Here is a 13,823-nt window from a genome sequence, read left to right on the forward strand (position 1 = left end):
CAGCGTGTGCTGCATGCCAAGTGAGCGCTTGCTGCCGTGGTTCTTTGGAACTGGAGGGGTGGGGGGAGCCGTGCTGGGCTGCAACCTCGAGGGGCCCCTGGGAGAAGGCAGGCTGGTCGGATCCGTGAGTACCACGCACATCCCCCACGGAGGACGGCAGCAGCGCACACACGCAGCTAACTACTGAAGAGGGTGGTCTTGAGCTATATTTAGAGTTTGGAGCCTTGGCTCTTTTGGGGGAAGTGGGGGCTTGGCGTGGATCCAAGGAGCCGGAGGCCTACCACTCGTGCCGCCTCATTTGGGGATGCTTCTCTGCGAGGCTCGCTCTGAGGAGATGGTCAGTAAACAACATTCAAGCACTGACTGTGTGTGAGGCACCATTCCAAGGGCTCTTAAATACGCCATCTCCTGAGATCCTCATGATACCGGTGAGGAGACGCCACTGTTGTTGCCACCCTCAGACGAGGCTCCTAGAGTCCAGCTCGTGATACGGGCAGGGTGATACGAGCAGGGTGAGAGCCATAGCTCCGGATCACTTGGCTGCTTTTCCTCCCTTAGATGCCATTTGGGGCCGTCCTGCCCTCTCGGGGCTAAAAATAAGGCAGGAAGCTCTGTTTCATAACTGCCGTCCATTTCTCCCTCCTTGCCCTGGGTGGGTTGGCGTGGAGCCAGATGTCGGGCAGACATTGCTTTGCCCAGCTTCGCCCAGCTCCCCGGTAGTGCCTCCGGCGAGACCCAGGCCTGGGTGTCCATGGTGCTCCCGCTCCACTGAGCTGGTCTTGGGTGCAGACTGGGCCCAGGCGTTCTTCCTTCCCTAGTTCCTGTTGAAGGCAGATGTTCTGGTTATTCATCCAGCTGCATTTGGCAGGGAAGTGGCAGGATTTTTGACACAATTCCTGATTCTTCTGCTAAGGATCTTCAAGGAAGTGGTAGATTTTTAACCTCCGGGACTATATGAGAGAGAGGCCGGAGTGTTTTGGTCACCCTAGTCCTGACAAAAGAAGGGAAGAAATTACCAAACAAAGGAGCGTGGTGACTTCAGGGTTCAGCCTGGAGCTTCCGTCACCCACTGCCTGACAAGGTATACCGGGGCTCATGGAGGCATTTGCGGACAGCCTTTCACTCTTTGGGCAGAATTTGAGTTCTTGGAGCTGGAGGAACTCTCCAGAGGAGCTCCTGGATCTGACTCTGAGATTCAAAGTTTGAGAGTCCTCACCTTTAGGGAGTTCTTTTTTTTAATCCCCACCTCTCTGTGTGTTTCTCCATTCTGTGGAGAATTGTGCCAAAACCTTAGAAGACCGCTATCCTCCAGGCTAACTGCAAAATCAGGAAACCCATTTTAGAACTGGAATTTTAAATAGTTTGTAGTAGAAGAAAAAAGGAAAACCAAGTCTGTGTCGTTGTGGGACATCTTTTTTCTTTTGACCTCATCAGCAACTGTACCTCTGGCATACTTGTCTTTTTTCTCTTTTTTTCCCTCCTTCTAAAAATATTTTTATCAAGGTTTTATTTTTATAGTTATATTTATTAAAAAAAAAACTTATTGGGGTATGATTGGCACACAGAAAGCTGCACATATTTAATCTATATATCTTGATGAGTTTCAGATAAGTATACATCTGTGAAACCATCATCACAGTTTTTGCGTGAACAAAAACATCACCTCCAAAAGCATTTTTACGGTTTTCAAACTCAGATGGCGTCCCCGGCTTATGAGGAAGAAGCTGTCCTCCTCTGCCCTGCCCCTGGAGTCCTGCCCCCAAGAAGCAGCCCCTTGCAGTTCTTCGGGGTGTTTCTTTTGTTAATGACCTCCAGTATTTCCAAATAATATGCTTAGGTGCTTAATTCTCAATTTTTCAACTTTAGATATTAATGGTCGACTTTTCCTATGATTTAGTTCCTGTACTCCACCCATCACTCACTCTCTTCTCCCTCCTCCATTATCAGAATTTTGGGTTAATTCATTCTGTTTATATTATTATACAACTTTTTTGTTCATTTTCCCATCTGAGCACTTTAGTCTTCTGCTGATTTCCGTTCCTTTCTTGGAAAATTTTTTGTTTTTTAATAATACAGTTTGAAACTAGTATGTTAACGAACTGGAATTTAAATAAACACCTGGGGAAAAAAAAGATAAGAAGTTAGTAATTGCCTCCCTTCCTTTAGTTAGCTTAGTTTTATGTATCTGTGTCATTAAGTTTTGTTTTTGAATCTTTACATGGGTGATCCTGTCTGGTCGTGTGGCGTGTGCCGTGTGATAACGTAGGTAATGTCAGTTCATCCTCACCGATTTTGCTCCCCCCTCAACAGACACTCTGATCTCAAGATCTCCTCAGTTCTGGAAAATGTGTTTGTATATCTATTTCATAATTTTTTCCCCTCTGTTTCCTTTATTCTTTTTTCTGGAATTTTTATTAGGAGTCAGAAATCAGACTTAATGAAGTGACCTCATTTTCTTATGTTTTCTCTCCTTTTTTATCTGCCTTCTGAAGATATTTTCCAATGTTTGCTTCTCTCTCATCTATTGATTTTAAAAACATTTTCAAGCATTTCTTGCGCCGTGTTCTTTTTCTTCAGTACTTTTTCTGTTTTTCTCTGTGCGTTATCTTCCTTTTCTGAGGCTTTGGCTTTTTGTTTTTGTGTTTGGTTTTTGAGGTTTCTCTGCCCCTCGTGTGTTCTTTGTTTCCCCTGAGCACCCTTCTCCTGTTGGACTCCGTGATTCGCCTTAGTGGCTTTCCTTAAATGACTAGCAGTCCTTGGCCATTCATTCACATCTAAGAGTGAGCCTGCCATGGGATTGATTGAACTTAACCCCCTGGTTAAGGGTTCCCCCCCACCCCCCCGCACTTGCTGAGCCCTTCACTGATGCTATGATGTGACAGGAAGGGGGGTGATTGCTTGGATATGAGAACTCAGGGAGGGAATACCAGGGCCAACCTGGGTTTTTTTTATTCTCACTTTCAAACAAGTCACCCATTTTCAACCCTGGCTGCACACCCACCCTCTAAGGTACCTGGTGCTTCCGGTTCCTGAGCCTCTGGAGAACTTGCAGCACAAGTGGGTCTGTTCCTCCTCAGCTCCCCTCCTCACAGGTACTTAGTGCCAGTCCTGCTGCTCTGCGAATTAGTCACTACTCGTCCATCCATGTTTCATCTTCCAGAATGGTGTTGCCATCTCTTCTCTGCTGTTGGCACCTGTGTTTTTGTTGTCTTCATGGTTTTATATCTTTTGCTTATTCTTTTACTGTCATCGTAGTGGGGTTTGGGGGAGGAATAGCGATAGATGCATGTTTACAACCTGCCATGGTTAACTGTAAATTTGCAAGAGGAATTATGACCCTTGCTCTCTGAATAATGCATAGCAGTCTAACGTGGGTGGATTTTCTCGGTGAATTATGAGGGGTCACTGTAAGGCCACAGTCACCACTACTGTAACTCTGGTCCCAATGGGAGGGTGGACTTACCATTCTTGGGTGAGGTTCAAGGGTTTGAGAAACAAGGGATCAAGAGATCAGTCCTTTGCCCTAAAAAGAAACATGTCAGGATATGTGTGCCTGTAGGAGAGCAGTGTCTGTCTGTCTTCCTCCCTCCTTTCCTCTTTCCCTCCCTTCTTCCCTCTCTTTTTCTCCCTCTCCCTTGCTCTTGCTCTCTTAAGAGACTCATAGTCTTGAGGGGCACCTGGGTGGCTCAGTCGGTTGAGCGTCCGACTTCGGCTCAGGTCATGATCTCACAGTCTGTGAGTTCGAGCCCCGCATCGGGCTCTGTGCTGATGGCTCAGAGCCTGGAGCCTGCTTCCGATTCTGTGTCTCCCTCTCTCTCTGCCCCTTCCCTGCTCATGCTCTGTCTCTCTCTGTCTCAAAAATAAATAAAAACACTAAGAAAAAAAAAAAATTTTTTTTAAAAGAGACTCATAATCTTGAAACTGAAAGAAAGCTCCTTAAAGCTCACTTAGTCCAATTGCATGTCCAACGCTTGAGTCCTCTCTGCAGCTTCCCCACCAGCCTGTGCTTGATTGCTTCCTATAATGGGGAACTCACTATCTCTTGAACGTGGTGGTAATAAAAAATATTTTCATTACTAATAGCTAATATTTTGTTGAGGTCTTACTGTACGCCTGGCGTGTGTGGTCAGCATTTTCCGTGAATTGCGTTATCAAATCCTCATGTCATCCTGTGCCATAGTATTTTCATCTTATAGGTAGAACAACTGAGGCTCAAAGAAGTTGAGGATACCTTCTAGTTCAGTATACAAGTGCCGCCTGGGCCTTTGGCCAATGACTCTGTAGATAATGCACCTGGGAGAAGGGAACTCATTTTAAAACTTTTAAGAAAACTTGTTTCCTGATGTGCTGGACTCTAGAACATTTGCTGAAAAACAGCAAAGATACTGTTGTGTCAGAGTGCATGAGTAAGATTCTGTAGCATTTTCTTTCCCAGCCTTCCTTTGTGGGGGTTCCTTCTAAGTCCCTGTGGGCTCCATGATTCCTCTGGTCCCTCCATAGCTCATCCCTTTGTGATGGAGCCAAGAGGCCGCATGACCCTCTTGCTCCGCAGGTCCACTTTGGGGGCTGTCTCTGAACCTCCTTGCAGTCATTCCCCCTGTCCCTGTGCTTACCTGTGAATGTGCCTTTCCCTTTCTCGTCTCCTGACTCTTGATGCAAAGGTCCCTTGCTCCATCCTTTGGCTTTCTGGCAGATGATTGCTGGTTCACCATCATTTTTAGATTTTTAAGTCTTAAACTCTGAACTGGTTCCCCTGAGACTATATAAGTGTCCCTGTGCAGTGAAATGCCTACTATACCCCAAAGTTTCCAGTTTGTGATTATGGTAGACAGAAGTTTAGAGGGTTAAGCTGATCAACAGAAACCATTCAGAGCCTGGCTTACCCGCTGGGCCACGGGACAGAGGGGCGTGAGATTCCAGTAGCATTGGCACAGGGCAGCGCTAGCTCCGGCTCTTGAGGCTGCGGGATCCCTGCAGGTGGAGAACCATGTTGGCCCGTGGACTCTTAATTCCCTCTCATCTGCCCAACAGTGAGTGACCCCAGGGCAGACCGCCTGGAACTTTGGAACATCTTGAAATATGGAAGTAGATTTATTTACGTTCTTTTTATTTATTTATTTGTTCATCAGTCATTCACTTATTAATGTTTGTTTATTTTTGAGAGAGAGCAAGAGGCAGAGTGCGAGCAGGGGTGGGGCAGAGAGAGAGGGAGACACGGAATCCCAAGCAGGCTCCAGGCTCCAAGCTGTCAGCACAGACCCTGACGCGGGGCTCGAACTCACAAACTGTGGGATCATGTGACCTGAGCCAAGGTCGGAGGCTTAACCAACTGAGCTACCCAGGCAGGCGCCTCTTTCTTTTCTTTTCAAATACAGTCTCATTTTTCAGTATTAGGGTAACATATAAACATTAAACATTTTTTTGGAAAATAGTGAAAAGTAGAAAGAAAAAAAATGACTTGTACTCTACTTAAAGATAACCTCCAAAACATGTGAAGTCTTTCTACACACTTTTTTTAAAAAAAATTTTAATGTTTATTTTTGAGAGAGAGACACAGAGCATGAACAAGAGGAAGGGCAGAGAGAGAGGGAGACACAGAATCTGAAGCAGGCCCCAGGCTCCAAGCTGTCAGCACAGAGCCCGATGCAGGGCTTGAACTCACGAGAACCGTGAGATCATGACCTAGGCCAAAGTTGGATGCTTAACTGACTGAGCCACCCAGGTGCCCCTTTCTACACACTTTTACTTAGTTATGATCATAGGACATAGGCCAAATGGATAGCCTACTTTTTTCTCTGAACATTATAACAAATATGTAACATTATAACAAATGTTAACATTTTCCACCAAGAGTTTCTTCACATACAGGGTTCTGACGGCAGCATACACATTGCTCTGTGATCGGTCATTGCCCTGCATTGGGTTTTCCTTCATGTTCTCAGGTTCTCACTGTTATCAATAATGCTGGGATGAAAATCTCTGTGCATGCAGTGTTTTGGATTATTTGGATTTGGATTATGATTATTTCCTTAGAATAAATTCCTACCAATGGAATTAGAGAATTTAAGACTCTTGTTATTTATTACCAAATTTCTTTTCTGAAGGGCTTTCTTTTTTTTTTTTAATTTAATTTTCTTTTCAGTTTTATTTATTTAAGTAATCTCTGCACCCACCATGGAGCTTGAGCTCATGACCTGGAGATCACGCGCCCCTCTGATTGAGTCAGCCAGGAACCCCTGCAAAGGGCTTTCTAAAGAGGTTCTAGAAACAATTTGCATGTGCCTCATGTTTGTGTTCCTTCAGGAATGCTTGGTCTCTGGTTGCTTTTCAGGGTCTTAAACTGATTTTTTTTTTTTTACTAGCTTTATTTCTTATTGAACTTTTTATTTTGAAATGATTATAAGATTCACATGTAGGGGCGCCTGGATGGCTCAGTCGGTTAAGCGTCCAGCTTCGGCTCAGGTCATGATCTCACAGCTTGTGAGTTCGAGCCCTGCATCGGGCTCTGTGCTGACAGCTTGGAGCCTGGAGCCTCTTCAGATTCTGTGTCTTTCTCTCTCTCTCTGCCCCTCCCCTGCTCACACTCTGTCTCTCTCTGCCTCTCAAAAATAAATAAACATTAAAAAAAATTAAATAAAAAAAGATTCACATGCAGTTATAAGAAATAATACAGAGTGGGGTGCCTGGGTGGCTTAGTCAGTTAGGCGTACAACTCAATTTTGGCTCACATCGTGACCTCACAGTTTATGAGTTCAATCCCCACCTCTGGCTGTATGCTGACAGAGTGGAGCCTGCTCGGGATTCTGTCTCCTTCTCTCTCTGCCACGTTCATGCATGCTCTCTCTCCCTCTCTCTAAAATAAATAAACTTAAAAAAAAAAAAGAATGCAAAGAGATCCATTTCTCCCAACGGCAATGTGTTGCAAAACTATAGTAGAGTATCACAACCAGGATATTGACATTGATACTTTCACTAGTTTTTTTTTAATCAAAGGAGTATTTCATACTTAATAGTAAAAATTTTCAAAAGATATACAAAATAGGGACACCTGCCTGGCTTATTTGGTAGAGCATGTGACTCTTGATTTCATGGTTGTAAGTTTAAGCCCCATGTTAAGTGTAGAGATTAAAAATAAAATCTTTTTTTTTTTAATGTTTGTTTATTTTTGAGAGACAGAGAGACAGAACATGAGTGGGAGAAGGGCAGAGAGAGAGGGAGACACAGAATCTGAAGCAGGCTCCAGGCTCTGAGCTGTCAGCACAGAGCCCAACGCAGGGCTTGAACCCACGAACTGTGAGATCATGACCTGAGCTGAAGTCAGAGGCTTAACCGACTGAGCCACCCAGGGGCCCCAAAAATAAAATCTTAAAAATATATGAATATGGAAAAATACAAAATTGAAGTCCAAATAAATAAATAAAATAAATAGATGAATAAAAGTTCCTTTCTTCCAATCCCTGGCCTTATTCCCTAGAGAAAATCACTGTTAAAAACAAACCAAGGGGGGTGCCTGGGTGGCTCAGTCGTTTGGGCGTCCGACTTCAGCTCAGGTCATGATCTCACAGTCTGTGAATTAGACCCCATGTCGGGCTCTGTGCTGACAGCTCAGAGCCTGGAGCCTGCTTCAGATTCTGTGTCTTCTTCTCTCTCTGCCCCTCCCCTGCTCATGCTCTGTCTCTCTCTCTTTCTCAAAAATAAATAAAAATAATAAAAAAACAAATAGGGGAGGGGTCAGCTCAGGTCATGATCTTGCACTCCGTGAGTTTGAGCCCCACGTCGGGATCTGTGCTGACAGCTCAGAGCCTGGAGTCTGCTTCAGATTCTGTCTCCCTCTCTGTCCCTCCCCCGCTCATGCTCTGTCTCTCTCTCTCTCTCTCTCTCTCTGTCAAAAATAAACATTAAAATAAAAATTAAAAAACAAACAAACCAGGGGATGCCTAGTCCAACTGACATGGCTCAGTCGGATGAGCATCCGACTCCTGATTTCTGTTCAGGTCATGATCGACCCCAGGGTCTTGGGACTGAGCCCTGTATCAGGCTCTGCACTCAGCGTGGAACCTGCTTAAGATTCTTTCTCTCCTTCCGCCCCTCTCCCTTGCTTGCGCACATGTGCATGCACACACGTTCTCTCTTTTTCTCAAACAAAACAAAACAAACCAGGATTGGAGTTTGTATTTTCATATTCCTGGACTATATGCATCTAAATAGCCAGCCTTTGGTAGCTTGATCGGAAGAACAAACATCAGATAAAACCTCTCAGTGTTATACAGGCCCCAAGAAACAGGAAATAAGCATTCTTAGAGCATTTCATTAGAAGAATGAAATAATGCATTTTTATTTCAGTGGCACCCCCTGAGGTGACCTTGTCTCTGAGAGTAAGGGAAGCTATCATGGTCTCTGATAGGAAGTTGCATCCTAAGCCATAGGAAACAGGACCTGGCTTTAGTAAATTAAAGCAAGGCAATAAACTCTGAGGGTATACATGGATCTAGTTGGGGCCCAAGGAGCTTTGCTCCCCTGGTACTAAATCTTAGCCTCTCTCAAATCGAAAATTTATGTGAATGGTCATTAGTGAGCAAACAGTTAATGAATTCTTTTTTGTGTTTTTAAAAAAATTTATTTTGAGCTGAGATATGGAAACAACCTAAGTGTCCATCAATAGATGAATGGCTAAAGAAGATGTGGGGTGTGTGTGTGTGTGTAAATAAAATGGATGGCATACGACTCAGCCATAAAAGGGAATGAAATCTTGCATTGTGACAACATGGATGGACCCTAAAGGGTATTACACTAAGTGAAATAAGTCAGACAGAAAAAGACAAATACCATATAATCTCACTGATGGCTGGAATCTAAAGAACAAAACAAATGAACAAACAAGAGAAACAGAGCCTCAAATATAGAGAACAAACTAGTGGTTCCCAGAGGGGAGGGTGGATTGGGAGGTGGGTGAAACAGTTATAAAATAAGGTCACGGGGAGCCTGGGTGGCTCATTCAGTTAAGCGTCTGACTCTTGATTTCAGCTCAGGTCATGATCTCATAATTTGTGAGTTTGAGCTTCACGTTGGGCTCTGTGCTGACAATGCAGAGCCTGCTTGGGATTCTCCCCCCCCCCCCCCCCCCCCCCCCTCTCTCTCTCTCTCTCTCTCTCTCTCTCTGTGCCCCTCCCCTGCTCACACTTAAACGAACTTAAAAAAAAAAAAAATAAGTCACAGGATGAAAAATACAGCACAGGTAATACAGTCAATAGTAGTGGAATAATTTTGTATGTGACCAATGGCGACTACACTCACATGGTGAACATTTCCTAATGTATCTAATTGTCGAATCACTGTGTTGTACACAGAAACTAACATAATATTGTACATCAGCTATACTTTAATTTTTTTTTTTTTTTTAATTTATTTTGACGGGCACCTGGGTGGCTCAGTTGGTTGAGTGGCCAACTCTTGATTTTGGCTCAGGTCATGATCCCAGGGTCATGGGATAGAGCCCTGTCCACACTGAGTGTGGAGCCTGCTTAAGATTCTCTCTCTCCCCCTGCCCATCTTCCCTGCATGCATGTGATCTCTCTCTCTAAAATTAAAAAAAAATAAAGTTAAAAATTAGTTTGAAGGAGTTTCAAACTGAGAGAAAATGACAAGAAAAACACAAAGAACTCTTGTATGCCCCCTTACACAGAGACCTCATTCCTTTTAAGTTTTTTTTTTTTTTTTTTTTTTAAGTTTATTTCTTTCTTTGAGAGAGAGAAAGTGCTGGGGAGGGGCAGAGAGAGGGGGAGAGAGAGAATCCCAAGCAGCTCTGCATCGACAGAGGGCTCAGCCCCAGGAACTGCAAGATCATGATCCCAGCTGAGATGAAAAGTTGGACATTTAACTGACTGAGCTACCCAGGCACCCCTATTTATTTATCTTAGAGAGAGAGAGAGAGAGAGAGAGAGAGAGAGAGAGCAGTGGAGGGGCAGAGAGAGAGGGAGAGAATCCCAACACAGTGCTCAATCTCACACACTGTGAGATCATGACCTGAGCCAAAATGAAGAGTTGGATGCTTAACTGACTGAGCCACCCAGGCTCCCCAGAGACTTCTGTCCTCTTGAGCGGATACAGCCCAGTGTCACACACTGTACCCTTCTAGTCTCTGTCACTCTGATGCAATTCCTCAGTTTTCCTGGACTTCCGTGACCCTGACATTTTTGAAGGTTATAGGCATAGGGAAATCATCATGTAAAATGTCTTTCAGTTTGGGTTTATGCAATGATTCTGCAGGATTAGATCCAGTTTATATATTTTAGGCCAGAATGTCACAGATTTGGTGTCCTTTCATTGCATTGTAGCTGTCTTTCTGTCCACTTACTGCTCAGGTTACCTCTGTCCACTCAAAGCACAAGGCATCAGGGGTTTGTCTTTTTCTTTCCGTGACACAGCCCTGGGACCATGTCTCTAAGGAGCCCTGGTTCCTTTTAGTGAAGGGTCCTGTGTGTGCTCATTACTGCTGGGCTGTTGCTGCCCCCAGGCCTTCTCATAGGACAGAGCTGAGGAACTTTCACATCTTTAGTTATTTCCATATCTGTCTTATGTGTATGTTCACACAAATACTTCCAATTCCAGCCTAATACTACAAGGTAAACTTTTTCTCTTTTTAAAAACATAACAGTGGGGCGTCTGAGTGGCTCAGTCGGTTAAGCATCTGACTTCGGCTCAGGTCATGATCTCACGGTTCGTGAGTTCGAGCCCCGCATTGGGCTCTGGGCTGACAGCTCGGAGCCTGGAGCCCGCTTCAGATTCTGTGTCTCCCTCTGTCTGCCCCTCCGCTGCTTGCACTCTGTCTCTTGCATTGTCTCAAAAATAAATAAACATTAAAAAAATTTTTAAAACAGTGCCTTTATCCTTAACAGATTTCTATCATGTTGGAAAATCTTGAATTTGTTAAACTCCAATAAAGTAATATATTAACAGGCATTAATTGATAGAGATAACTGAAGTTACAGAAGCAATAAAAATCAAAAGTCATCATTTGTGAAAGTGAGTTTAGAGCAAATCGACAGGGGCTAGGCACTCAGGTGGAGGTAGGAATAAGCACATACTGGCTTCGTGTCAGAAAACGGATCTTCCTGTTTGGCACAGAGGATCTTTGCTAGGGATGGTAAGTGAGGCATGTAAGACTGACTGATTTGATGACTCACTTACTGTCTGTCTCCTGTAGGTTCTGACTTATCAGGTCTTGGGTCCAAGAATCTACAACAAGCAGTCTGGGCAATTCTTTTGCTCAAGTAGGAAACTCTGGCCCGAAAGACCAAGCTGAGACATTTGATGTAATTCCAGTAAAAGTTGTCAACAGGGAATGAATATCGGAACCTCCAGGAGAATTTTTTTTTTTTTTTTTTTTTAACTATGTCCAGGTTCCACATGGATTCACTGAGTGTAATAATTGGGGGAAAGCAGGGAGTGTGAAAAATGGACACGAGTTCCAAATGTGGCGGGAAGAGTATTTTGAAAATATGTCCTAGTGGAGAACTGCTGCTTCTGAGGTAGAGTCTCTGCAGACGTGGCAGTGTTAAAGTTTTAGCGAACGAAACAGAACTCTGAGGAGGAAGCGTAGAAGTCCAGTTTCCTCGGAGCTTGTGGGCACCCCCCACCCCCGCTTTGCTGCAGGGTGCTGCAGAGATCCCAGGTGGGGTGGACTGAGCGCATACTCGGGGCCAGCACTCTACCGCGCTAAGTACTCTGCATGAATACCTTTACTTCATTTTCTACAACCCCACGACGTAGTCGCTTTTATTATCTTCATTTTATTATCACAGACACTGAGGCTTAGAGTGCCGTGAGGTAACTTGTTCAGGGTCACATGTGGTGATGGCGCCAGCATACAATCCAGGCAGTTTGACTCCAGAGGCCCATTCTCTGAGGTGCTCACAATTTGTTGAATGAATAAAGAATGAGAGTTGAGCAGAAAACTCATGGATAGTGAAGAAATACCTGATGGGAAGTTAAAATACGCGTGTGTTGTAGGCATGCTGCAAATAGGGTGGAACTTGTAAGTTGGAAAGGATTTGAGGGAGATCACCTCCGCGGTCTCCCCACGAGAAGTTGTGTCCACTTCTGCTTGGAAGGTGCAGCTGACAGGGGCCACTCAGGGCTTCCAGAGAAGACCCCATCCTGTTTTCCGGCAGCGTCACACTTCTGCTGAGATCTACCCCCCCTGCACTTTCAAGCCCTGCCTTCTCGTGCCACGCTCTGCCCATCTGACCGATGGCGCGGAGCCTCTCAGCAGAGCCCAGGAAAGGGAATTGCCCTTCCCTTCACCTGCCCCCTCCAGGGAGCCACAGGACTTGCCACCTCGCTTCCTGCCGGTCTCTACTTAATGTCACTTGTCAGAGACCTTCCACAACCCGCTTCTCCAGGGTCATGCTCCATCCAAACAGCCCTTGGCCCCACGTGACATATTGGTTTGTTCTCCCTCACTTTGCCCCAGGATGTAAGCACCGGGAGGAGAGACTTGGTCTCTCCCTGGTTCACTGTTGAATCCTCAGGCCTGAAGCAGTTTTGTGCAGTTTCTAGCACAAAGGAGTTGCTTCATAGATATTTGTTGAATGAATGAATGAAGAAAGAGAGGAGCTTAAGAGCTATACCCCAGCAGTGGGATGCAGGGCGAGGAACGGAAATCCTGGACAGTGGGACCAGTGACACGGAGCTATCCATGGTAGGGCTTTGGCCGTAGGTATGCAGAATTCTCTTCTTCTGATTAGCTTTGTGAACAAAAAATGCTCCACCCTCTTCATTGGCAGGACTGAAGAGAAGGCGGAATGTATTTGTGTTGGAGTTCCATCAGCAGCAAGAGCCTTCAGTTTTTCCTGTTTTTTTCTGTTCCAGATGAGACAAAAGGACCCAGTGAAAGGAATGACCGCAGATGACTAAAGCCACCCCTCCCCCTTCTGCACTGTATGTACCAAATACCCTCCCTTTGCATGTCATAGACGTGAAAGCCAGTTTGGGTCCTCGGGGCCTCAGCAGCTCGCTGTGGCGTCAGGAAGCACGCTTCGTTCATCATCCTGCCCTCCACTGATAACGATGGCTGCCATGCTAAACAGCTCTCAGCCCTCCACTGAAAGATCCTGTGACTATTAGGACATTTCAGGGATATGTGATTTTATAATGAACGGCCCAGACAGACACATGGACCTGGGGGTGAGGAGTGGGGCTGTGTTGGTAGATACACATTTGAAGCTTATCTGCAACTAATTCCTCTCCCTGTCATAACTAGAGCCGTGTCAAGTTGCAGCTGGCATTCCGGGGTGCTCCCTATGCCCCTGAGCTCGTTCCCAGCTCCCAGGCCGCCATTACCTGCCCCACCCTTGGAAAATCTGCGGGCCAGACAGCTTTTCCTAGGGTCCATCATTGTGTCTGGGGCATCGTTTCCTTGTTCTTTAGGCCTCCTGATCCCATACTAAGTAGCTGTCCTCATAAGAGGCAGCATCTTTCAGATGCTTGGAGAGTATTTCTGCCCAGGTCATAGGACCAGAATGAGATGTTCCTTGTTTCATGCTGTCACTCTTGCCCAAGCCCTGTCCTTCTCTTAGCCCCCAGGGCCCTACATACCTCCACAGACTCCTGGTATTCCAGCAGCTCAGAGCCAGCTTGGTCATGGCATTGAAAACCTGGCCCTGCTTCCCATCAGGCTCTGAGAGAAAATTATTTTATCAAATAAAATCTGGTTGTCCTCTACCACTAAGGAGCTGAGGAGGCCTGGGGTCTTAGCAGTAGCGTGGACCTCAGCTTGCTCTCCCTGCCTCATGTGCTTGAGAACTTCTGAGAGATAAAACAGT

At 45.3% G+C, this 13,823-nt stretch overlaps 1 protein-coding gene across 2 annotated transcripts in view; it reads left to right on the forward strand.

The window, feature by feature from the left end:
• The window catches only part of PITPNA (phosphatidylinositol transfer protein alpha), a 40,608-nt gene that overhangs the window by 23,999 nt on the left and 2,786 nt on the right, over positions 1 to 13,823 (forward strand). For both annotated transcript variants that reach the window (XM_042917100.1, XM_042917099.1), the window contains one exon: positions 12,871 to 12,939. In XM_042917100.1, coding sequence (XP_042773034.1) covers positions 12,871 to 12,915 — 45 coding nt within the window. In that variant the 3' untranslated portion in view covers positions 12,916 to 12,939. The remainder of the gene's footprint in view (positions 1 to 12,870; positions 12,940 to 13,823) is intronic.

The sequence above is a fragment of the Panthera leo genome, chromosome E1 (assembly GCF_018350215.1).
Source record: "Panthera leo isolate Ple1 chromosome E1, P.leo_Ple1_pat1.1, whole genome shotgun sequence".
NCBI lineage: Eukaryota > Metazoa > Chordata > Mammalia > Carnivora > Felidae > Panthera > Panthera leo.